The 26,372-nt window shown below is 46.1% G+C and overlaps 1 protein-coding gene across 1 annotated transcript; it reads right to left on the bottom strand.

Moving 5' to 3' along the window:
• Positions 1-12,085: 12,085 nt before the first annotated feature.
• LOC147980793 (protein NRT1/ PTR FAMILY 5.10-like) lies at positions 12,086-15,460 on the bottom strand. The gene is made up of 4 exons (XM_048709326.2): positions 15,253-15,460; positions 14,967-15,184; positions 13,357-13,847; positions 12,086-13,233 (listed from the first exon to the last, which is right to left on the bottom strand). The coding sequence occupies exons 1-4, from the start codon at positions 15,365-15,367 to the stop codon at positions 12,411-12,413; spliced, it is 1,647 nt and encodes a 548-aa protein (XP_048565283.1). The 5' UTR covers positions 15,368-15,460; the 3' UTR covers positions 12,086-12,410.
• Positions 15,461-26,372: the final 10,912 nt, after the last annotated feature.

Here is a 26,372-nt window from a genome sequence, read left to right as displayed (position 1 = left end):
GGTTGCGTCATTTGCACGGTATCCTCGGCACCTGCAAGCTGGTTTTGGAAGTATCTGTGAGCCACAGGGACTCAGCAATCTCACACCCTCGCGATCAAGACTATTTAAGCTTATGGGTAAGGTGAAAGGTATGAGGTGGAGGTGCAGCAAGCGACTAGCATATATGGTGGCTAGCATACGCAAATGAGAGCGAGAAGAGAAGGCAAAAGCACGGTCGAACAACTATGATCAAGAAGTGATCCTAGAACAACCTATGTCAAACATAACTCCAACACCGTGTTCACTTCCCGGACTCCGCCGAGAAGAGACCATCACGGTTACACACGCGGTTGATGTATTTTAATTAAGGTCAACTTCAGGTTGTCTACAACCGAACGTTAACAAATTCCCATCTGCCCATAACTGCGGGCACAACTTTCGAAAGTTCAAATCCCTGCAGGGGTGTCCCAACTTAGCCCATCACAAGCTCTCACGGTCAACGAAGAATATTCCTTCTAGCGGGAAGACCCGATCAGGCTCGGAATCCCAGTTACAAGACATTTCGACAATGGTAAAACAAGGCCAGCAAAGCCACCCAGATGTGCCGACAAATCCCACTAGGAGCTGCACATATCTCGTTCTCAGGGCACACCGGATGAGCAAGACGTCGAGTAAGCCAGCCCAGAGTTGCCCCTGGTAGCCGCGGACATCGCTCAGTTGGACCAACACTTAGAGAAGCACTGGCCCGGGGGGGTTAAAATAAGATGACCTTTGAGCCGGCCGACTCAAGACAAAGAAAAGGCTAGGTGGCAAATGGTAAAACATATGTTGGGCCTTGCTGGAGGAGTTTTATTCAAGGCGAACTGTCAAGGGGTTCCCATTATAACCCAACCGCGTATGGAACGCAAAATCCGGGAACATAACACCGATATGACGGAAACTAGGACGGCAAGAGTGGAACAAAACACCAGGCATAAGGCCGAGCCTTCCACCCTTTACCAAGTATATAGATGCACTAATTAAATAAGTGGTATTGTGATATCCCAACAAGTAAACATGTTCCAACAAGGAATAACATCTCCATGTTCCAACAAGGAACAAACTTCAATCTTCACCTGCAACTAACAACGCTATAAGAGGGGCTGAGCAAAGCGGTAACATAGCCAAACAACGGTTTGCTAGGACAAGGTGGGTTAGAGGCTTGGTTCAACAATATGGGAGGCATGATAAGCAAGTGGTAGGTATTGCAGCATAGGCATAGCAAAAGAGCGAGCAACTAGTAAGCAAAGATAGAAGTGATTTCGAGGGTATGGTCATCTTGCCTGAAATCCCGCAAGGAAGAAGAACGAGTCCATGAAGAAGACAAACGGACGTAGTCGAACGGGTCCTCACAAACGCGACATTACCGGATTACCGAGAAGAAAATACACCGAAAAGAAAGGAAACAATATAGTAAACAACCACCACATAAGCATGGCACAATGCGCAAACAAGTATGATGCATGTCCGGTTTAATGAGGCATGGCATGGCAAAGTGCACAAGCAATCCTACAAATTAAGTGGAGCTCAAATGCAACGGAGTTGCATTTTGAAGAAAACACCACATGACTTATTTAGTTCGATCTTGTTTATGTACCCAACAATATTAAATGTTGATTAACATGGCAAGAGGGTGAAGCATAATAAAAGTACCTAACTAGGCAAATTTAAATGATTCTGGAACAACAAGCAACAAGTCCGGAAAAATCCTCATGTGCATATTTTTGGTTATGGTACTGTTCTGCCCTAAACCATATTTTAGAGTTGTTAAACATGCAAAGTGATGCCACCATGTTAAACTAGGCATTTTCCACCCCATTTACATATAAAGTTTGTTAAATTCGGAGTTACGGTTATTTAGTTATGCATTAAAGCATTTTGACAAGTTATTTAAGCAAATTTAAACAAACATCATTTTAAACATTTTAGACAAGGATGAAAAAGACATATTGTGAAACTACACAAAATTCTAAGCAACTTTCATATAAAGTTTGTTTAATTTGGATGCACGGTTTGTGAGATATGATATGCATGATGTATGAGGGCTTTTCTGTGAATCTGGCAAACTCTGGATAATAGCTAAGGTCGCAGCGCAGGGAAAAAATAACACGGGCCGCATCTGGCTGGGCCAATAGTGCACAGGAGGGCTGGGGGTTTCTCACCATGGGCCGCGGCCCGATACTGTGGAGAAGGCGGCCTAGCAGGGCACGGGCGACTGGGCCTGATCGAGGCAAGAGGCAGGCCGTACGAAGGCTGGGCCTTGGCGCAGCGCGGAAGGAAGACGCGGCCCAACCGCGGATCTGGGCAGGCATGTGCGGTCGAGGGGCGAAGTCAACGCAGGTAGGGGATCGGGCGACCTTGCTCTCTCTCTCGATCTGGACAGCGGGGAGGCACTGCATCTAGCGCGTCCCGCTGCTCGTCAGAAAACAGAGCAACGGCGGTGCTTGACAGAAAGGCAGCAGCAGGACTTGGGCGGAGGACGGCCTGAAACGGCAGCTCAGCGACGGGGTCCTGGACTTGGCAGCGGGGAGCTCCATCGTCGAAGGGGAACGGCAGGACGGCGGCGGGTCTCCATGTTCCCGGGCGGCCATGGCGGCACGGGACTTCGCGCGGGCGAGGTGGATTTGGGGCTCCGGCGGGAGGAACTTGAGGCGCAGGGCGAGGTGAACGGCGGCAGGAGGTGGCTCCCGTTCATGGCGGCGCCATCCTGGTGGCTTCCTGCAGAACGGGAGGGAGAGAGAGAGAGAGAGGTGAGCTCGGGAGAGATAGCAGGAAAAGGAGAGGAGGAGGAAGAACGAGGGAAGAAATAGAAGAGGGGCGGCGCTCATCTGTTGGTTGTAGCTGCCGGCGACGGCCGGACCTGGAGGCTTCGGTGGTGGTGGTTGAGGTCGCTAGCGGCGGCGTGCGAAGGGCATAGCTGCTCTCGATCCCTCCTGGATCGAGGCACGGGACGAGGCACTCAGGCCTTGCGGGGTTGCGGAGAACCAGGGAGGTGGATCGAGTGAGTGCTGGCTCTGGTTGGTCGGGGATGGATCCCAAGGAAGGGGATTGGGGTGGAGGCGGCGGCGAGGAAAACGAGAGAGACAAGGGAGGTTAGTGGTTGGCTGTGGGTGAGATCCCAATGGGGATTTTGGAGATAAATGTAGCGGCAGCCGCAGGGACAAGTGCCTAGAAGTTAGGGTTTGGTCTAGATTTAGACTAGAGAGTGTATATATATAAAGAAAGAGGGAGACATATAGGGGCTAATCCGTTCCTCCAAATAAATCGAGTGGTCGAGAAAAATAGACTAGGAAGTCCAATTAGCAAAACGGAGACGTTTTGTAGATGTTTGGGGATGATCCGGATCCAACGGTAACGACTGTCCGGGTCGGGTCCGGGACAACTTTTCAGACGCGCGCGCGAGGAGGGCCGCGGGCTGACGAGAGAGGTTAGGTAAGGCCTGGCGGAGAGTGGTGGTGGGCTGAGAAGAGAGGAGGGGAAAGCAACCCGGCAACTATTTCCGGAGACCGAAAACGTCCGACGTTAGACCGGCTATACTGCCGCTATAGTTAAAGGTTGGGCTATCAAACAGACTCCGAACATGATGAAATTTGACAGGCGGTCTTCCTACACTAAAATAAGACCGCACGCCAACTTTCAACCCATTCCGAGAACATTTTCGGCCACTTATAAAATAATATTTCGGACATGCCACGGGCGCGTGCAAGTGTGTCTGGGCTCAGAACGGACAACGGGAAGAACGAGGAGACCCGAACGGATGCAAGTTTTGAAAACATGATGATGTAATGCACATGATGACATGATGAAAAACAACACGCAAGCAAAAGACAAGGCAACAACAACGAATAACTGGAAGACACCTGGCGCAACGGTCTCGGGGCGTCACAACACTCCACCACTACGAGAGGATCTCGTCCCGAGATCTAGAATGGCACCGGAGGGAAAACGGATGAGAAAAGAGAAGAGGTAAAACTAAGTTGCTTCTTTGACCAATGAGTGAACCCAAAGAACCTTGAAAAGTTTGAACAAATTGAAAGAAAGAATGCAACGAAGTAGAACAAAGTTGAAAGCACTCCGGTAGGGAAGAGTTTCAAGGAAGAACAAATTCGGACATCACTCCGGTTGAAACGGAAGGCAAAAACTTGATAAAATGAAAAGAACTTGAGCAAAAGGGCACAACACTCCGGTTATATGGATAAGCAAAAAGAACGAACACGATCCTGACAAAACAAGAAGATGGGTTGAAGAGAGCAACATCATAATGCCTCCGGAAGGAAGAAATAGAAAATAGATAATTGAAATAAAAGAATGGAGAAGAAATGCCAACTTCTGACACAAAAGAGTTTGAAAAGGCATCCTTAGGAGAAGGGTCGAATGGATTTGTTGGAAACCAACAACGAAAAGAGTAAGCTTGTAGTGGGCTTATGAAGAACATCTCAAAACTACGAGGTGAAATTCTGCCACTAACGGAAATGATAAATTGGATTGATATGAATAAGGAGACGAGAAGATTATTTCACCGGAAGGATAAATGAAGAACTTGGATCATTTATAAGCACCACAAATAGCAACAATCCTTAGGGAAGGCTTTAGGTGAACTATAACCCAAGATAAGTCCAACGAAGAGGTTGATGGATTTAAGATATCTCATTCTTGATAACTTGTGAATCACGAAGCACGAAGGGAAATATCAAGAATGACATAGCACCACCTCAAAATATATGCGTGAAAGAATTGCACTCCGGATTGGAAGATGAAGAATGCTTGAGCTCCTTAGAAAAAAATCTCAATGAACACTGGGAGAAGGGATGTAAATCCTTGATGAACCATCATGTAGAACCTTCATGAAGAACTCCGGTACACAAAAGGAATGATCCAACGAAAGGAAAGAGAAGTTGAAAACACAAGGTGAAACCTTGTAATGATTTAGATGGATCCTCGTGGTGATATAATTGAAAGAGCTTGGAGCTCCAGAAAAGAAAGATGAACAAAAGAAATCAAGAATTTTGATGAACCTCCGGAATAAGGAATTAATCGCTTGGATGAAACAAGAATAAGAATTATGTTATGCGTATCCTTCACCAATTTAAATTGATGACAAGCAACAGATTTGGCATACCACTTATTCTCGTAGAAAGGATTAATATAGATATAGCGCAACCTTAAGGAAGGTCTTCAACGAACCACCGGTAGAATTGAAACCACGAATGAATTGATAAGGAAGAGAAATCTTGAACGAACCAGCGTAAGAATTAAAAATGAATGAAGTAAAGGGATGAATCACCGGGTAAGAATTGTGAAATGAACGAAGATACTTGAGACAATCTAGATACATGAGAACGAAGGGATCACGAACTGATTAGAGATCACTTGAACGATGCACCGGTAAGATTGGAGAATGATAGCTGAAAGCTAAGAAAGAATAAATCTGAGATGATGAGCTCCGGATGATCAAACTGAAAATACTCCTGAATTTGCTCCGGATAGGTGAAAAGAATTCTGATGATCGAAAACAATAAAGAGAGGATGGTCTCGAACTAGAACCACGACTCTCTGAGAAAGCGGATAAGATATGTAGGAAAAAAACTCTTCTTCGGTCTTCAAATGACGACGAGAAACACCACCAAGAATTATTGAGGCACACCAGAATGAAGAATGGAAAAGTTGAGCCAACGATGAAAAGAATTTGAAAGATCTTGGAGAAATACATATGACTGATGATGAATCATTCTTACGTCAAACTTTGAAATGAATTTGAGAATAACTCCGGGTACATAAGAAGAGTCAGGTAAGATCCTGGGAAAAGACCTGTGGGTTAGGTTCCACTAAAAAGATACATCGTTGAACATTTTTTTGAAGAGAGATTGCACCGGTTGAATTAAATGGCTTGAATGATATAACATCCTCGAAAGAGTTTGAACGAAAGCAGAGTTGAAACATGAATCTTCAAAATATCTTGAGCACTCCGGAACAATTGAATAGAGAGAGGTGAATGATTAAGAATTGCACCGGCATGAGAAAGCATTGAAACGAGGAAAGGATATGATCAACACTAAAAGCTTGGATTGAATCCACCGGAGAAGATAAAAGAACAAAGAATGATAAACTTGAGGCTCCGTTAGAATCTTCATGAGCATCACCGGGTAAGAACATTGACGGAAAAGGAATGGAGAGACTTCCCATCAATAAAAGGATAGTTGAGTAAAAATTCTGAGTCCTCGGAGAAAACAAGGGAGGGAGGGCGGGAAAAAACAAAGGCAACTTGGAGACGGCTGAAACAAACACTGTTGAAATGAACTAGTAATAGATCTTGCTGATGTTGAAATGATCGGATCCACTTGAAGAGAAGCACACCGGTGAAAAGGATTGACATGACAATCTCGATGAACAAGAAGGATTAGTATTCACATAGGAGTATGAGAACACCACTTAGGAAAAGGTATGGAATCAACATTTGACTTCGAAGCAACTCGAATACCACAACTCAAAATAAAAACAAAGGATTGGCTTACAAAATAAGCCGGAACAAACATATGATAGAGATTTCATCCGAAGTTTTCGTGGTGGGGCCTACACGGGCTCGATCGTACAGCACCATCATGTACAAGGCAGTGCACATGACATACGAAGCGTCCCCGAGTCGGCATAGCCAAGGACTCTTTAAGACACAACGAGACCACTGTAAAACCAACCGTGGATAGGCGGACCACTAGACGTCGAACCCCAATTTCATATCATACCTCTGGCGGAAAGATATCCTAAGAGCTACTTGAATTCCCACTTATAAACTCCCGAAATTTTCCGGTTATGCAATCACGTGTTGGGGATACAGGGGAAGCATAATATCTCACCCAAATCTAGCAAATCCTACATCCAGCTGTATCCATCCTTCAACACATAACCAAGAAACCTTCGGAAATCGTCTACCTCAACCTTCGAAAAGGATCCGTTATACGAGTTATGGCAATACTCCCGAACTCCCGCCCCAGTACTGGGTGGCGTCGAGGTTATCTCACCAACAACTGCATAAAAGAGATTTTCGATGTCGGCGAACTAAACTCAGGTATTCCAGAACTTCAGCGATAAAATTGTGACGACAACACCTCGGAGCTCAACTCCCCGGGACACTGCCACAACCTCTAAAAGTCAGGAGGCACCAAGAACAATGTTCTCGTCACAAAACCATCGGAACAATTCCAAGATACCCGTGTGATCCTAAAAAAAAATTAGTGAAATTTGAGAAGAGAAGAGTCAAAACTCTACGTCAGGATGCCTCACCAGAGCGGCGAAGGGACTGGGGAGTAAAAAGAATTCCTAAACTCTCCGATATATAATTCCTAAATGACTCAAAACATTTTTCTAGACTCAACTCATCCGCTAATTCGATCAAGCAGTGGGGCTCCTAAGGTCGGGGAAGGCTCTGATTACCAACTTATAACGCCCTCGATGCAGCTATATCTCCCACGTGTCGAAGCACGACTTAGAGGCATAACCGCATTGAAAGCAATGTCGCAGGTGAGGTAATCTTCACACAACCCATGTAATACATAAGGGAAAGAGATACATAGTTGGCTTACAATCGCCACTTCACACAAATACAAGAATAAAGCATTACATCATCCAAATACACACAAGGTCCGACTACGAAACCAAAATAAAAGAAGACTACCCCAAATGCTACACAGATCCCCGATCGACCCCAACTGGGCTCCACTACTGATCAACTAGAACGACACAACATAAAAGACAAGATCTTCCTCGAGCTCCTCCTTGAGCTCGGTTGCGTCATCTGCACGGTATCCTCGGCACCTGCAAGCTGGTTTTGGAAGTATCTGTGAGCCACAGGGACTCAGCAATCTCACACCCTCGCGATCAAGACTATTTAAGCTTATGGGTAAGGTGAAAGGTATGAGGTGGAGCTGCAGCAAGCGACTAGCATATATGGTGGCTAGCATACGCAAATGAGAGCGAGAAGAGAAGGCAAAAGCACGGTCGAACAACTATGATCAAGAAGTGATCCTAGAACAACCTACGTCAAACATAACTCCAACACCGTGTTCATTTCCCGGACTCCGCCGAGAAGAGACCATCACGGTTACACACGCGGTTGATGTATTTTAATTAAGGTCAACTTCAGGTTGTCTACAACCGGACGTTAACAAATTCCCATCTGCCCATAACCGCGGGTACGGCTTTCGAAAGTTCAAATCCCTGCAGGGGTGTCCCAACTTAGCCCATCACAATCTCTCACGGTCAACGAAGAATATTCCTTCTAGCGGGAAGACCCGATCAGGCTCGGAATCCCAGTTACAAGACATTTCGACAATGGTAAAACAAGACCAGCAAAGCCACCCAGATGTGCCGACAAATCCCGATAGGAGCTGCACATATCTCGTTCTCAGGGCACACCGGATGAGCAAGACGTCGAGTAAGCCAGCCCAGAGTTGCCCCTGGTAGCCGCGGACATCGCTCAGTTGGACCAACACTTAGAGAAGCACTGGCCCGGGGGGGTTAAAATAAGATGACCTTTGAGCCGGCCGACTCAAGAGAAAGAAAAGGCTAGGTGGCAAATGGTAAAACCAATGTTGGGCCTTGCTGGAGGAGTTTTATTCAAGGCGAACTGTCAAGGGGTTCCCATTATAACCCAACCGTGTAAGGAACGCAAAATCCGGGAACATAACACCGATATGACAGAAACTAGGGCGGCAAGAGTGGAACAAAACACCAGGCATAAGACCGAGCCTTCCACCCTTTACCAAGTATATAGATGCATTAATTAAATAAGAGGTATTGTGATATCCCAACAAGTAAACATGTTCCAACAAGGAATAACATCTCCATGTTCCAACAAGGAACAAACTTCAATCTTCACCTGCAACTAACAACGCTATAAGAGGGGCTGAGCAAAGTGGTAACATAGCCAAACAACGGTTTGCTAGGACAAGGTGGGTTAGAGGTTTGGTTCAACAATATGGGAGGCATGATAAGCAAGTGGTAGGTATCGCAGCATAGGCATAGCAAAAGAGCGAGCAACTAGTAAGCAAAGATAGAAGTGATTTCGAGGGTATGGTCATCTTGCCTGAAATCCCGCAAGGAAGAAGAACGAGCCCATGAAGAAGACAAACGGACGTAGTCGAACGGGTCCTCACAAACGCGACATTACCGGATTACCGAGAAGAAAATACACCGGAAAGAAAGCAAACAACATAGTAAACAACCACCACATAAGCATGGCACGATGCGCAAACAAGTATGATGCATATCCGATTTAATGAGGCATGGCATGGCAAAGTGCACAAGCAATCCTACAAATAAGTGGAGCTCAAATGCAACGGAGTTGCATTTTGAAGAAAACACCACATGACTTATTTAGTTCGATCTTGTTTATGTACCCAACAATATTAAATGTTGATTAACATGGCAAGAGGGTGAAGCATAATAAAAGTACCTAACTAGGCAAATTTAAATGAGTCCGGAACAACAAGCAACAAGTCCGGAAAAATCCTCATGTGCATATTTTTGGTTATGGTACTGTTCTGCCCTAAACCATATTTTAGAGTTGTTAAACATGCAAAGTGATGCCACCATGTTAAACTAGGCATTTTTCCACCCCATTTACATATAAAGTTTGTTAAATTTGGAGTTACGGTTATTTAGTTATGCATTAAAGCATTTTAACAAGTTATTTAAGAAAATTTAAACAAACATCATTTTAAACATTTTAGACATGGATGAAAAAGTCATATTGTGAAACTACACAAAATTCTAAGCAACTTTCATATAAAGTTTGTTTAATTTGGATGCACGGTTTGTGAGATATGATATGCATGATGTATGAGGGCTTTTTTGTGAACCTGGCAAACTCTGGATAATAGCTAAAATCGCAGCGCAGGGAAAAAATAACACAGGCCGCATCTGGCTGGGCCAACAGTGCACAGGAGGGCTGGGGGTTTCTCACCATGGGTCGCGGCCCAATACTGTGGAGAAGGCGGCCTGGCAGGGCACAGGCGACTGGGCCTGATCGAGGCAAGAGGCAGGCCGTACGCAGGCTGGGCCTTGGCGCGGCGCGGAAGGAAGACGCGGTCCAACCGCGGATCTGGGCAGGCGAGGCCGGTTCCTGCGTGTGGGGTCGAGGGGCGAAGTCAACGCAGGTAGGGGATCGGGCGACCTTGCTCTCTCTCTCTCGATCTAGACAGCGGGGAGGCACTGCATCTAGCGCGTCCCTCTGCTCGTCAGAAAACAGAGCAGCGGCGGTGCTTGACAGAAAGGCAGCAGCGGGACTTAGGCGGAGGACGGCCTAAAACGGCAGCGCGGCGACGGGGTCCTGGACTTGGCAGCGGGGAGCTCCATCGTCGAAGGGGAACGGCAGGACGGCGGCGGGTCTCCATGTTCCCGGGCGGCCATGGCGGCACGGGACTTCGCGCGGGCGAGGTGGACTTTGGGCTCCGGCGGGAGGAACTTGATGCGCAGGGCGAGGTGAACGGCGGCAGGAGGTGGCTCCCATTCATGGCGGCGCCGTCCTGGTGGCTTCCTGCAGAACGGGAGGGAGAGAGAGAGAGGTGAGCTCGGGAGAGATAGCAGGAAAAGGAGAGGAGGAGGAAGAACGAGGGAAGAAATAGAAGAGGGGCGGCGCTCATCTGTTGGTTGTAGCTGCCGGCGACGGCCGGACCTAGAGGCTTCGGTGGTGGTGGTTGAGGTCGCTAGCGGCGGCGTGCGAAGGGCATAGCTGCTCTCGATCCCTCCTGGATCGAGGCACGGGACGAGGCACTCGGGCCTTGCGGGGCTGCGGAGAACCAGGGAGGTGGATCGAGTGAGTGCTGGCTCTGGTTGGTCGGGGATGGATCCCAAGGAAGGGGATTGGGGTGGAGGCGGCGGCGAGGAAAACGAGAGAGACAGGGAAGGTTAGTGGTTGGCTGTGGGTGAGATCCCGATGGGGATTTTGGAGATAAGTGCGGCGGCGGCCGCATGGACAAGTGCCTAGAAGTTAGGGTTTGGTCTAGATTTAGACTAGAGAGTATATATATATATAAAGGAAGAGGGAGACATATAGGGGCTAATCCGTTCCTCCAAATAAATCGAGCGGTCGAGAAAAATAGACTAGGAAGTCCAATTAACAAAACGGAGACGTTTTGTAGATGTTTGGGGATGATCCGGATCCAACGGTAACGACTGTCCGAGTCGGGTCCGGGACAACTTTTCAGACGCGCGCGCAAGGAGGGCCGCGGGCTGACGAGAGAGGTTAGGTAAGGCCTGACGGAGAGTGGTGGTGGGCTGAGAAGAGAGAAGGGGAAAGCAACCCGGCAACTGTTTCCGAAGACCGAAAACGTCCGACATTAGACCGGCTATACTGCCGCTATAGTTAAAGGTTGGGCTATCAAACAGACTCCGAACACGATGAAATTTGACAGGCGGTCTTCCTACACTAAAATAAGACCGCACGCCAACTTTCAACCCATTCCGAGAACATTTTCGGGCCACTTATAAAATAATATTTCGGACATGCCACGGGCGCGTGCAAGTGTGTCTGGGCTCAGAACGGACAACGGGAAGAACGAGGAGACCCGAACGGATGCAAGTTTTGAAAACATGATGATGCAATGCACATGATGACATGATGAAAAACAACACGCAAGCAAAAGACAAGGCAACAACAACGAATAACTGGAAGACACCTGGCGCAACGGTCTCGGGGCATCACAAACACGGCGTTCGCCTGGGCCGGGCTGGCGCCGACGCTCATCGACCTCACGGACCCCGAGGACGACGACGACGCCTAGGGCTCGTAGTTTAGGCTGTTTTTTTATGCAAATGTGGACGCGTGGACTCTCGCCGGCCTTCATGGCCGGCTTTAATGTTTAATTAATGCAGTTTTTCTTTTTTTAAATATGCATGCGTTCATTTTTTTGGCGCCGTCTAAATGGGTCGCAGGCCAGCGTTAGGCGCAGGTGCCAACCCAAATGCGGAAGCGGGCATCCGTGTCCGTCTGACCGACCCAAACGGATAAAAAAACGAACGAAATCGCCATCCGTTTGGGTCAGCGCGTTGGAGTTGCTCTAAGAGAGCACCGTGCAGTTGTACACATCTTATAAATTTTTTGTTCTAGGTACACACCTTATAAATTGATTTCACAGCCGCTTAGTACAACAGTTGAGCTTGCAAACGGACATCTCACCTCAGGACACTGACGCGCAGTGAAAACTTCCGGATTCAACAATCAGACTGTGATGCCTCAAAAAAAAAAACAATCACACTGAGAAATCGCCACAAGCTTACAGTGGTGACGTCACCTATTTACGAAGTACAGCAGCCTAGAGAAAGCTTCGCATACCAGTTGGCAGTCATGGATTCATGGATTTCAGGCATCTCAGTCGGCAGTCACTTGGCGCATACCATCATTCTGCTGAAATGCCCTTTTTCTTGGAGACATACACTTGTGAAAAGTGGAGGTAAGCAGCCAGCCCGACAACGCTGAGCGCGGCCAGAAGCCAGTAAAAGTAATCAAGATGGCCTCGGTTCAGATTGTTTGAGAACCAACTATCTCCACCGTCACTGGTTACCCGGTCGATTGCATACACCAGAAAGCCACTGATGAAGCTCCCAATTCCGAATATGCTCAAGTATAAGGCAAGGCCCAAACTGCGCAGACTGTCTGGCACTTGGTCGTAGAAGAACTCTTGCAAGCCGACCATCGTGAACATGTCCGCCACGCCAGTCAGGATGAACTGAGGTACCACCCACCAAAAGCTCATTGGAATTGTTGCTTCGGGTTTGTCCACTAGGCCATGCTCTCTTGCTATTTTGAGCCTTCTCATCTCCACGAGGGCTGCAACAACCATCAAGATCACGGAGATGACTAGTCCAGTTCCTATCCTTTGCAAGGCTGTGATGCCACAAGGCTTCTGTGAGTACTTTCTGGCTAGTGGAACAAGTATCCGGTCATATATAGGAATCGAGATGACGATTGACACGCTGATAAGGCTTTGTAGGGCAGCAGCTGGTACCTGTAAGCTACCTATCCACCTATCTAGTGTACTTGCTTGTTTAGTGAACAGCGTCATCCACTGGGCAAAAACAACTGCATAGATCAGGCAGGTTGCCCCTATTGGAAACAATTTAAGCAGAGACTTGGCTTCATCAGGGAAACATGTCATTTCTGCTTTATCCTTGAGTCTGCTGGATGACGATGTTGGCATGCAGTGGGAATCATCAGATGACCTGCCAAACAGACACACAGTGCGCACGCACACACACACAAAACAGAGAACATATAGAGTTAGTGTTTCTGAAGAATGAACTCCATGCAGTGATACAAACTTTCAGAATTTAGAATAAGCTTACCTCGAACTCCATGATGCATGCCAGGTTCTAACCAATGATAAAATGTGTTTGACAACCTGTCCAATTAAGCTTCCATCACTTCTTACAGGATAAAAGCGATAAGTCCTGGTCCCAAGCCACAAAACTGCAAGAGAAAGAGACATAACCATGCAAGGGATTCCGAACCCAAACTGCCAGCTTATGTTATCTTGAATGTAATTCAAGATTGAAACTGTAACAACGCTGCCTGCATACGTCCCAAAATACCACCAATTGAAGAAGGAACTTCTCAAGGCAAATTCTTCAGGATCGTTCTCATCAAATTGGTCTGCCCCAAATGCTTGCACACAAGGTTTGTGGCCACCTTGCGCAAAGGCCACAATATACAGGGACACGTAGAAGAAAGCTAAATGAATTGTTGAAGTCGAGAATAAAGCGGAATCCATGTGGTCTCCAAATTGTGCTGGTTGTTGTGGTGCAAGAATTGATGATAGTGTGAGCATGCCCAGGCCCTGCGATGGTGGATGTAATTCAGTGAAAGAAGTACTTTATCGTGTCAATTAAATTATTTTCCAAGTGGATTTAAAAGAAAAAAAGATTTCCAGATTATTTACATGCAGGATAAAAGTTGTCCAGTTGCTAGGACAATGCCTAAGTATTGCACACACAAAAAATATTTAGCTGAATTAATCGCGGAAATCCTTTTGCTTCAGACCTCAACATGTCAAACATGCATTTTGGATGTATCTTGCATAATTTGGTCATTACCAAAACAGAAACTTTAGTACTCGTATCAAGATTCATTGAAGCCAGGACCAAGTTTTATATAATGTAGTTGGGTAATCAAAATCCAATCCAGAATCTAGCAGTTGGTTGGAGTTCAGGAACTAGTAGTAAGCAAAATATATATTATATATTGTACTCCCTCTGTCCCAAAATAAGTGACTCAACTTTGTACTAAAGCTAGTACAAAGTTGAGTCACTTATTTTGGAACGGAGGGAGTATATCACAGCAGCGCAACAGTCCTGCCTGAACTTGCAATCAACGGATAAAAATGCTATGCCTGAACTTGCAATCAACGGATAAAAATGCTATACCTGAACTTGCAATCAACGGATAAAAATGCTATGTCACGGTTAACACAAGGGGTTAGTGCAGTCGGATCCTCAAAGTTGAACCCAGAACACTAACACTGACAAGGCTAAATGAACTGCAGTACTCCATCACGGGCTCGCTAAATGAACTGCAGTACACCATCAAAGGCTAAGTCGGGAGCTACTCCCTTTTATAAAAATATACATACCACTAACTTCATAGAAAACAAAAACGTATCGTTAACTAAAGCCTAGGAGGGTAGGAACTCAAAATTCACAGAAATTACAAGGCCAAAAGCACAGATAAAAGGTCCGACTTCCAATTGCTAAAGTCAGTGTAGAGTATAGTTTTAACTTTGCAGATTTGAACCAATCCAAAAATACAAGTAACTGTCAGATGTTCAGCACCAATGTAAGATCAGAACACGGGCACAATATACTGTCAGATGTTCAGTATACGTTGAGTGGTCTAGATTCAGACTAGATGCTACTACTCGCTACGAGCAAGCAAGACCAGAACAGTATGGCGTACATACCAGGATATAGAGTAGGGAGGCGCAGACTACAGTGCGGTAACGGCCGAGCCAGGAATCGGCGACGGCGGCTCCGAGCAGCGGCAGCAGAAGCGCGACGCCGCTCCAGGCGTTGATGGCCGCGGCGGCCGACGCCGTGGACTGCCCTAGCGGGCCGGTCAGGTAGGTGATGAGGTTCCCTGAGATGCCGCCATAGGCGAACCGCTCGGAGATCTCCACGCCTGCGGAAGCGACGACACCCGGGTCAAAGAGGATCGAGACGAGAGTGCGGGCGAGTGCCTTGCTGTACCGATGATGAAGAGCGCGGCGGGCCACCGGCCGGAGGTTTGGCGGGAGACTGGACGGCCGAGGTGGTCCACGGCGGTTGCCGGTTGCGGCAGCAGGGGCTCCGCCGCGGCGTCCATGGGCGCCCACTTGTTCCCCTCCTCTCCAGTAGTCCCGCTCGAGTCTCTTCCCCTCGAAAAAGGGTGGTAAAAAAGTCTCGCTCAAGTCTCCACGACGCTTTGACGTCATTTTAATACTCCCTCCGTTTTTATTTACTCTGTTTTTATTCACTTTGCATATTATATTTAACTAAGGTCAATAAATTTTATCAAGTTTATACAAAACAAACGGCTGAGGTAATCATCTTTCCCATGATCCCATCCCCACGTGGGCCTGTTTCGCACCGCTCACTCCCCCTCTTTCACGTACGGCGGCGAGAATCATAGAAGGCAATCTCGAAAACAAACACCAGCGACAACCAACGGCTTCATCACCGCTTCATCTCCCCTTTGTCGCCGCTTCATCAGTGGCGGTAAGCCCTGTCTCCCCGATTAGGGATCGATATAGGCATCGATTTAGCCCTGAATTTAAACTTCACACATTTGATTTAGGCTTCGATTTGAGGTGTCGACTAATAGCATGATTTGGTCATCCATATTGGTGTCCATTTAGCGTGTCAGGTAAGGATATTATTTGGGGGGTTCATATAGATCGATTTCAGTGTTGAAGTCCGATCAGATTTGAGGTGTCGACTAAAAGCACAATTTGGTCATCCATATTGGTGTCCATTTAGCATGTCATGTAAGGATATTATTTGGGGGTTCATACAGATCGATTTCAGTGTTGAAGTCCGGTCAGATTTGGGTGTCGACATAGGGATATATTTTGGTCAGATGCCATGTTGATGTAGGGTCCGATTTGGGCCAGTTGCCATGTCGGTATAGGGTCAGATTTTGGTCAATTACCGTGTCAATATAGGGTTAGATGAAGCTCCATTGATCTTGTTCGGTTTTTCAATGCAGTGCTTTGCAAAGAAGCTCATCCTCGGCAATGCTGTTGAGGGCAACTGCCCGAAGGGCAAGGAGTTGGCAGAGGGCTGCTCGAAGGGCAAGGAGGTGAACGAGGGCAATGCCGCCAACAGGCCTCGGGTGAGGCCGAGGAATTACAACCATTTTCATGAGGAAGCAAGCCCATTGTACTTTTGCAGGGTCATTCTGGCGTTTTTGTAACCGAAGGATACCTTAGGGGAGAATCGGATGGTGATCGTTCGGTGGCTAGAAACACCTTGTATTTGCAATCCCCTCACGTAGGCGTTTTTCCACCATCAATAATCGAAGCAGGAGTAGTGTATTACCTCAATCATGACGGTCCAAACATGGGTAAAAAACATGTGTGATCCCCTTGTTGGGAAACGCAGTAATTTCAAAAAAATTCCTACGATCACGCAAGATCTATCTAGGAGATGCATAGCAACGAGAGGGGAGAGTGTGTCTATGTACCCTTGTAGATTGAAAGCGGAAGCGTTATATCAACGCAGTTGATATAGTCGTACGTCTTCACGATCCGACCGATCCTAGCACCGAACGTACGGCACCTCCGTGTTCAGCACACGTTCAGCACGATGACGTCCCTCGTACTTTTGATCCAGTTAAGGCCGAGGGAGAGTTCCGTAAGCACGACGGCATGGCGACCGTGATGATGAAGTTACCGGCGCAGGGCTTCGCCTAAGCACTACGACGATATGACCGAGGTGTAAAACTATGGAGGGGAGCACCGCACACGGCTAAGAGATTGTCTGTTGTGCCTTTGGGTGCCCCCTCCCCACGTATATAAAGGAGGGAGGGAGGAGGAGGCGCGCCCAAGGGGGGGAGTCCTACTCCAAGTAGGATTCACCCCCCCCCCCCTTCCTACTTCCACAAGGAGAAGGGGGGAAGGAAAGGGAGAAGAGAAGGAAAGGGGGGCCCTAGCCCTAGTCCAATTCGGCTTGGGCTAGGGGGGTGCGTGCCACACCTTGGCCTGCCTCCTCTCTTCCACCACTAGGCTCATGAGGCCCAATAACTTCCCGGGGGGGTTCCGATAACCCCCGGTACTTCGAAACTTATCCGAGACGACCCGAACCATTCCGGTGTCCGAATGTAACCTTCCAATATATCAATATTTATGTCTCGACCATTTTGAGACTCCTCGTCATGTCCGTGATCTCATCCGGGACTCCAAACAACCTTTGGTGCATCAAATCACATAACTCATAGTACAAATCGTCATCGAACGTTAAGCGTGCGGACCCTACGGGTTCGAGAACTATATAGACATGACCGAGACACATCTCCGGTCGATAACCAATAGCGGAACCTGGATGCTCATATTGGCTCCTACATATTCTACGAAGATCTTAATCGATCAAACCGCATAACAACATACGTTGTTCCCTTTGTCATCGGTATGTTACTTGCCCGAGATTCGATCGTCGCTATCATCATACCTAGTTCAATCTCGTTACCGGCAAGTCTCTTTACTTGTTCCGTAATGCATCATCCTGCAACTAACTCATTAGTCACATTGCTTGCAAGGCTCATAGTGATGTGCATTACCGAGAGGGCCTAGAGATACCTCTCCGAAACACAAAGTGACAAATTCTAATCTCGATATATGCCAACTCAACAAACACCATCGGAGACACCTATAGAGCATCTTTATAATCACCCAGTTACATTGTGACGTTTGATAGCACACTAAGTGTTCCTCCGGTATTCGGGAGTTGCATAATCTCATAGTCATAGGAACATGTATAAGTCATGAAGAAAGCAATAGCAATAAACTAAACGATCATAGTGCCAAGCTAACGAATGGGTGTTGTCTATCACATCATTCTCTAATGATGTGATCCCGTTCATCAAATGACAACTCATGTCTATGGCTAGGAAACTTAACCATCTTTGATTAACGAGCTAGTCAAGCAGAGGCATACTAGGGACACTTTGTTTGTCTATGTATTCACACATGTACTAAGTTTCCAGTTAATACAATTCTAGCATGAATAATAAACATTTATCATGATATAAGGAAATATAAATAACAACTTTATTATGGCCTTTAGGGCATATTTCCTTCAGTCTCCCACTTGCATTAGAGTCAATAATCTAGATTACATAGTAATGATTCTAACACCCATGGAGTCTTGGTGCTGATCATGTTTTGCTCGTGAGAGAGTCTTAGTCAACGGGTCTGCAATATTCAGATCCGTATGTATCTTGCAAATTTCTATGTCCCCTTCCGACACTTGATGATGGATGGAATTGAAGCGTCTCTTGATGTGCTTGGTTCTCTTGTGAAATCTGGATTCCTTTGCCAAGGTTATTGCTCCAGTATTGTCACAAAAGATTTTCATTGGACCCAATGCACTAGGTATGACACCTAGATCGGATATGAACTCCTTCATCCAGACTCCTTCATTTGTTGCTTCCGAAGCAGCTATGTACTCCGCTTCACACGTAGATCCCGCCACGACGCTTTGTTTAGAAATGCACCAACTGACAGCTCCACCGTTCAATATAAACATGTATCCGGTTTGTGACTTAGAGTCATCTGGATCGGTGTCAAAGCTTGCATCGACATAACCATTTACGACGAGCTCTTTGTCACCTCCATAAACGAGAAACATATCCTTAGTCCTCTTCAGGTATTTCAGGATGTTCTTGACAGTTGTCCAGTGATCCACTCCTAGATTACTTTGGTACCTCCCTGCTATACTAATAGCAAGGCACACATCAGGTCTGGTACACAGCATTGTATACATGATAGAGCCTATGGCTGAAGCATAGGGAATGACTTTCATTTTCTCTATATCTTCTGCAGTGGTCAGGCATTGAGTCTGACTCAACTTCACACCTTGTAACACAGGCAAGAACCCTTTCTTTGCTTGATCCATTTTGAACTTCTTCAAAACTTTATCAAGGTATGTGCTTTGTGAAAGTCCAATTAAGCATCTTGATCTATCTCTATAGATCTTGATGCCCAATATGTAAGGAGCTTCATCGAGGTCTTTCATAGAAAAACTCTTATTCAAGTATACTTTTATGCTATGCAGAAATTCTATATCATTTCCAATCAACAATATGTCATCCACATATAAGATTAGAAATGCTACAGAGCTCCCACTCACTTTCTTGTAAATACAGGCTTCTTCAAAAGTCTGTATAAAACCATATGCTTTGATCACACTATCAAAACATTTATTCCAACTCCGAGAGGCTTGCACCAGTCCATAAATGGATCGCTGGAGCTTGCTGCTTGCACACTTTGTTAGCATCCTTTGGATCGATAAAACCTTCTGATTGCATCATATACAACTCTTCTTCCAGAAATCTATTCAGGAATGCAGTTTTGACATCCATTTGCCAAATTTCATAATCGTAAAATGCGGCGATTGCTAACATGATCCGGACAGACTTAAGCATCGCTATGGGTGAGAAAGTCTCATCGTAGTCAACTCCTTGAACTTGTCGAAAACCTTTCGCAACAAGTCGAGCTTTGTAAACAGTAACATTACCGTCAGCGCCAGTCTTCTTCTTGAAGATCCCTTTATTCTCTATGGCTTGCCAATCATCGGGCAATTCAACCAAAGTCCATACTTTGTTCTCATACATGGATCCCATCTCAGATTTCATGGCCTCAAGCCATTTCACAGAATCTAGGCTTATCATCGCTTCCTCATAGTTTGTAGGTTCGTCATGGTCAAGTAACATGACCTCCAGAACAGGATTACCATACCACTCTGGTGCAGATCTTACTCTGGTTGACCTACGAGTTTCGGTAGTAACTTGATCTGAAGTTTCCTGATCACTATCATTAGCTTCCTCACAAATTGGTGTAGGAATCACTGAAACTGATTTCTGTGATGAACTACTTTCCAATTCGGGAGCAGGTACAATTACCTCATCAAGTTCTACTTTCCTCCCACTCACTTCTTTCGAGAGAAACTCCTTCTCTAGAAAGGATCCATTCTTAGCAACGAATATCTTGCCTTCGGATCTGTGATAGAAGGTGTACCCAACAGTCTTCTTTGGGTATCCTATGAAGACACATTTCTCCGATTTGGGTTTGAGCTTATCAGGTTTAAGCTTTTTCACATAAGCACCGCACCCCCAAACTTTAAGAAACGACAACTTTGGTTTCTTGCCAAACCACAGTTCATAAGGTGTCGTCTCAACGGATTTAGATGGTGCCCTATTTAACGTGAATGCAGCCGTCTATAAAGCATAACCCCAAAACGATAGCGGTAAATCAGTAAGAGACATCATAGATCGTACCATATCTAATAAAGTGCGGTTACGACGTTCGGACACACCATTACGCTGTGGTGTTCCAGGTGGCGTGAGTTGCGAAACTATTCCACATTGTTTCAAATGAAGACCAAACTCGTAACCCAAATATTCACCTCCACAATCAGATCGTAGAAACTTTATTTTCTTGTTACGATGATTTTCCACTGCACTCTGAAATTCTTTGAACTTTTCAAATGTTTCAGACTTATGTTTCATCAAGTAGATATATCCATATCTGCTCAAATCATCTGTGAAGGTAAGAAAATAACGATACCCGCCGTGAGCCTCAACACTCATCGGACCGCATACATCGGTATATATTATTTCCAACAAGTCTGTTGCTCGCTCCATAGTTCTGGAGAACGGAGTTTTAGTCATCGTACCCATGAGGCATGGTTCGCAAGCATCAAGTGATTCCAAAAGCCCATCAGCATGGAGTTTCTTCATGCGCTTTAAACCAATATGACCCAAATGGCAGTGCCACAAATAAGTTGCACTATCATTATTAAACTTATATATTTTGGCTTTAATACTATGAATATGTGTACCACTACTATCAAGATTCAGCAAAAATAGACCACTCATCAAGGGTGCATGGCCATACAAGATATTACTCATATAAATAGAACAACCATTATTCTCTGATTTAAATGAATAACCGTCTCGCATCGAACAAGATCCAGATATAATGTTCATGCTTAACGCTGGCACCAAATAACAATTATTCAGGTCTAAAACTAACCCCGAATAGATGTAGAGGTAGTGTGCCAACGGCGATCACATCGACTTTGGAACCATTTCCCACGCGCATCATCACCTCGTCCTTAGCCAATCTTCGCTTAATCCGTAGCCCCTGTTTCGAGTTGCAAATATGAGCAACAGAACCAGTATCAAATACTCAGGCACTACTGCGAGCATTAGTAAGGTACACATCAATAACATATATATCAAATATAGCTTTCACTTTGCCATCCTTCTTATCCGCCAAATAATTGGGGCAGTTCCGCTTCTAGTGACCAGTCCCTTTGCAGTAGAAGCACTCAGTCTCAGGCTTAGGTCCAGACTTAGGCTTCTTCACTTCAGCAGCAACTTGCTTGCCGTTCTTCTTGAAGTTCCCCTTCTTCCCTTTACCCTTTTTCTTGAAACTAGTGGTCTTGTTGACCATCAACACTTGATGCTCCTTGTTGATTTCTACCTCCGCAACCTTTAGCATCGCGAAGATCTCGGGAATAGTCTTGTTCATCCCTTGCATATTATAGTTCATCATGAAGCTTTTGTAGCTTGGTGGCAGTGATTGAAGAACTCTATTAATGACACTATCATCAGGAAGATTAACTCCCAGTTGAGTCAAGTGGTTGTGGTACCCAGACATTCTGAGCATATGTTCACTAACAGAACTATTCTCCTCCATCTTGCAGCTATAGAACTTATTGGAGACTTCATATCTCTCAATCCGAGAATTTGCTTGAAATATTAACTTCAACTTCTGGAACATCTCATATGCTCCATGACGTTCAAAACGTCGTTGAAGTCCCAGTTCTAAGCCGTAAAGCATGGCACACTGAACTATCGAGTAGTCATCAGCTTTGCTCTACCACACGTTCACAACATCCGGTGTTGCTCCTACAGTGGTTCTTGCACCTAACGGTGCTTCTAGGACGTAATTCTTCTGTGCAGCAATGAGGATAATCCTCAAGTTACGGATCCAGACCGTGTAGTTGCTATCATCATCGTTTAACTTAGCTTTCTCTAGGAACGCATTAAAATTCAAAGGAACAGTAGCACGGGCCATTGATCTACAACAACATAGACATACAAAATACTATCAGGTACTAAGTTCATGATAAATTAAAGTTCAATTAATCATATTACTTAAGAACTCCCACTTAGATAGACATCCCTCTAATCATCTAAGTGATCACGTGATCCAAATCAACTAAACCATGTCCGATCATCACGTGAGATGGAGTAGTTTTCAATGGTGAACATCACTATGTTGATCATATCTACTATATGATTCACGCTCGACCTTTCGGTCTCAGTGTTCCGAGGCCATATCTGCATATGCTAGGCTCGTCAAGTTTAACCCGAGTATTCTGCGTGTGCAAAACTGGCTTGCACCGTTGTATGTGAACGTAGAGCTTATCACACCTGATCATCACGTGGTGTCTTGGCACGACGAACTGTAGCAACGGTGCATACTCAGGAAGAACCCTTGTACCTTAAAATTTAGTGAGAGATCATCTTATAATGCTACCGCCGTACTAAGCAAAATAAGATGCATAAAGGATAAACATCACATGCAATCAATATAAGTGATATGATATGACCATCATTATCTTGTGCCTTTGATCTCCATCTCCAAAACACCGTCATCATCACCATCGTCACCGGCTTGACACCTTGATCTCCATCGAAGCATCGTTGTCGTCTCGCCAACTATTGCTTCTACGACTATCGCTACCGCTTAGTGATAAAGTAAAGCAATTACATGGTGATTACAATTCATACAATAAAGCGACAACCATAAGGCTCATGCCAGTTGCCGATAACTTTTACAAAACATGATCATCTCATACAACAATTTATATATCATCACGTCTTGACCATATCACATCACAGCAAGCCCTACAAAAACAAGTTAGACGTCCTCTACTTTGTTGTTGCAAGTTTTACGTGGCTGCTACGGGCTTATCAAGAACCGTTCTTACCTACGCATCAAAAACCACAACATTTTTTCATCAAGTGTGCTGTTTTAACCTTCAACAAGGACCGGGCATAGTCACACTCGATTCAACTAAAGCTAGAGAAACAGACACCCACTAGCCACCTGTGTGCGAAGCACGTCGGTAGAACCAGTCTCATGAACGCGGTCATGTAATGTCGGTCTGGGCCGCTTCGTCCAACAATACCGTCGAATCAAAGTATGACATGCTGGTAAGCAGTATGACTATTATCGCCCACAACTTTTGTGTTCTACTCGTGCATATAACATCTACGCATTAACCTGGCTCGGATGCCACTATTGGGAAACGCAGTAATTTCAAAAAAATTCCTACGATCACACAAGATCTATCTAGGAGATGCATAGCAACGAGAGGGGAGAGTGTGTCTACGTACCATCGTAGACCAAAAGCGGAAGCGTTATATCAACGCGATTGATGTAGTTGTACGTCTTCACGATCCGACCGATCCTAGCACCGAACGTACGGCACCTCCGTGTTCAGCACACGTACAGCACGATGACGTCCCTCGTACTTTTGATCCAGTTGAGGCCGAGGGAGAGTTCCGTCAGCACGACGGCGTGGCGACGATGGTGATGAAGTTACCAGCGTAGAGCTTCACCTAAGCATTACGACGTTATGACCGAGGTGTAAAACTGTAGAGGGGGCACCACACACGGCTAAGAGCTTGTTTGTTGTGCCTTTGGGTGCCCTCCTCCCCACGTATATAAAGGAGGGAGGGAGGAGGAGGCCGGCCAGGAGGAGGCGCGCCCAAGGGGGGGGAGTCCTACTCCAAGTAGGATTCACCCCCCCCCCTTTCCTACTTCCACAAGGAGAAGGGGGGGAGGAGAGGGAGAAGAGAAGGAAAGGGGGGCGGCCCCCATAGCCCTAGTCCAATTCGGTTTGGGCTAGGGGGGAGGGCGCCACACCTTGGTCTGCCTCCTCTCTTCCACCACTAGGCCCATGAGGCCCAATAACTTCCCGGAGGGTTCCGGTAACCCTGGTACTCCGAAACGACCCGAATCGTTCCAGTGTCCGAATGTAACCTTCCAATATATCAATCTTTATGTCTCGACCATTTCGAGACTCCTCATCATGTCCATGATCTCATCCGGGACTCCGAACAACCTTTGGTACATCAAATCACATAACTCATAATACAAATCGTCATCAAACGTTAAGCGTGCGGACCCTACGGGTTCGAGAACTATGTAGACATGACCGAGACACATCTCCGGTCAATAACCAATAGCGGAACCTGGATGCTCATATTGGCTCCTACATATTCTACGAAGATCTTAATCGGTCAAACCGCATAACAACATACGTTGTTCCCTTTGTCATCGGTATGTTACTTGCCCGAGATTCGATCGTCGGTATCATCATACCTAGTTCAATCTCATTACCAGCAAGTCTCTTTACTCGTTCCGTAATGCATCATCCTGCAACTAACTCATTAGTCACATTGCTTGCAAGGCTTATAGTGATGTGCATTACCGAGAGGGCCCAGAGATACCTCTCCGAAACACGAAGTGACAAATCCTAATCTCGATCTATGCCAACTCAACAAACACCATCGGAGACACCTGTATAGCATCTTTATAATCACCCAATTACGTTGTGACGTTTGATAGCACAATAAGTGTTCCTCCGGTATTCGGGAGTTGCATAATCTCAGTCATAGGAACATGTATAAGTCATGAAGAAAGCAATAGCAATAAACTAAATGATCATAGTGCTAAGCTAGCCAATGGGTCTTGTCCATCACATTATTCTCTAATGATGTGATCCCGTTCATCAAATGACAACTCATGTCTATGGCTAAGAAACTTAACCATCTTTGAGTAACGAGCTAGTCAAGTAGAGGCATACTAGGGACACTTTGTTTGTCTATGTATTCACACATGTACTAAGTTTCCGGTTAATACAATTCTAGCATGAATAATAAACATTTATCATGATATAAGGAAATATAAATAACAACTTTATTATTGCCTCTAGGCCATATTTCCTTCACCCCTCTGATACTTACAACCGTGTTCTCCACCCTACCGAGGCTACCGACAGTTTTCTGCACCGTCATTTGGCGCGTCAGTCATGTGTTCTGTCGGTCAAAGACCGAGCCCTGAACGAATCTCTAGTCATGCCCAACAACTTCATGTTGGGCCAAACTTTCGTCTTCGGTCCCTTCAAGTTCATTGTCGACAAGCGAGGCTACTCTACTACAACCTGCCGCCCTTCCCTATCAGGACCATGACCTTCAGAAGCCTCGAGTTACACCTCAACCACGTCAGTCATGTGTTCTGTCGGACGGAGACTGAGTCCAGAATGAATCTCTAGTCATGCCCAACAACTTCATGTTGGGCCAAACTTTCGTCTTCGGTCCCTTCAAGTTCATTGTCGACAAGCGAGGCTACTCTACTACAACCTGTCGCCCTTCCCTATCATGACCTTCAAAAGCATCGAGTTACACCTCAACCAGCACGTCGATGATGTGTGCCTCCGTGTCCCGCCATCACCTTTGACATGCGAAGCAGTGCCGATCGTGGCTAACCTCAGGGTGGCTGGATCTTCATCACCCCGCCAGTCCGCCCCATCGCATGAAGTGAACATGATCTTTCAGGCTATACACGAGGAGCCCAGAAGAACACGCATCGGGCAGTTTATACAACTGCACCGACCCACGCAGAATATCTGGAGTGGTCCAACTCCACCACCACCTTCGATCGCATAGACCACCCAGACTACATTCCTCATCCAAGAAAAATCCGCTCAAGTGCTAGTAGATCCGATCGGTGGCCGTATGCATCTTTCCAATGCAGAGGCCGGGGAATGACCTCCTTTTCAAAAAAAAAGATCCGATCGGCGGCGGCTTCCGCCTTCCCCGAGTCCTATGGACGGGGCAGCGGGGTCAACGCCGTCTTCCCGACACACTTTGCAAAGATGGGAATTTCAAAGTCCCGTCTGAGCCCCTCACCTACCCCGTCTGAGCCCCTCACCTACCGGTTTCCACGGTTTCATGCCCATGGCAAGGACTAGAACCAACAGCCCCTTAATTGTCTTCTCTGCAAACTGCTACTACATCACTGATTGCCTGC

This window comes from Triticum urartu, chromosome 3A, assembly GCF_056163025.1.
Source record: "Triticum urartu cultivar PI428250 chromosome 3A, HENAU_Tu73, whole genome shotgun sequence".
Taxonomy (NCBI): domain Eukaryota; kingdom Viridiplantae; phylum Streptophyta; class Magnoliopsida; order Poales; family Poaceae; genus Triticum; species Triticum urartu.
The sequence above is the reverse complement of the archived record's forward strand: the minus strand, read 5'-3'. Positions and strand labels throughout refer to the sequence as shown.

Bases quoted from the DNA above. Each gene is read 5' to 3' on its own strand.
- LOC147980793 (XM_048709326.2), bottom strand. From the start codon at position 15,367: ATGGACGCCGCGGCGGAGCCCCTGCTGCCGCAACCGGCAACCGCCGTG. The intron at 15,185-15,252 runs GTACAGCAAGGC...TCGCTTCCGCAG, and splicing joins CGCCGCGCTCTTCATCATCG to GCGTGGAGATCTCCGAGCGG. The intron at 13,234-13,356 runs GTAAGCTTATTC...TCTGTTTGGCAG, and splicing joins CATGCATCATGGAGTTCGAG to GTCATCTGATGATTCCCACT.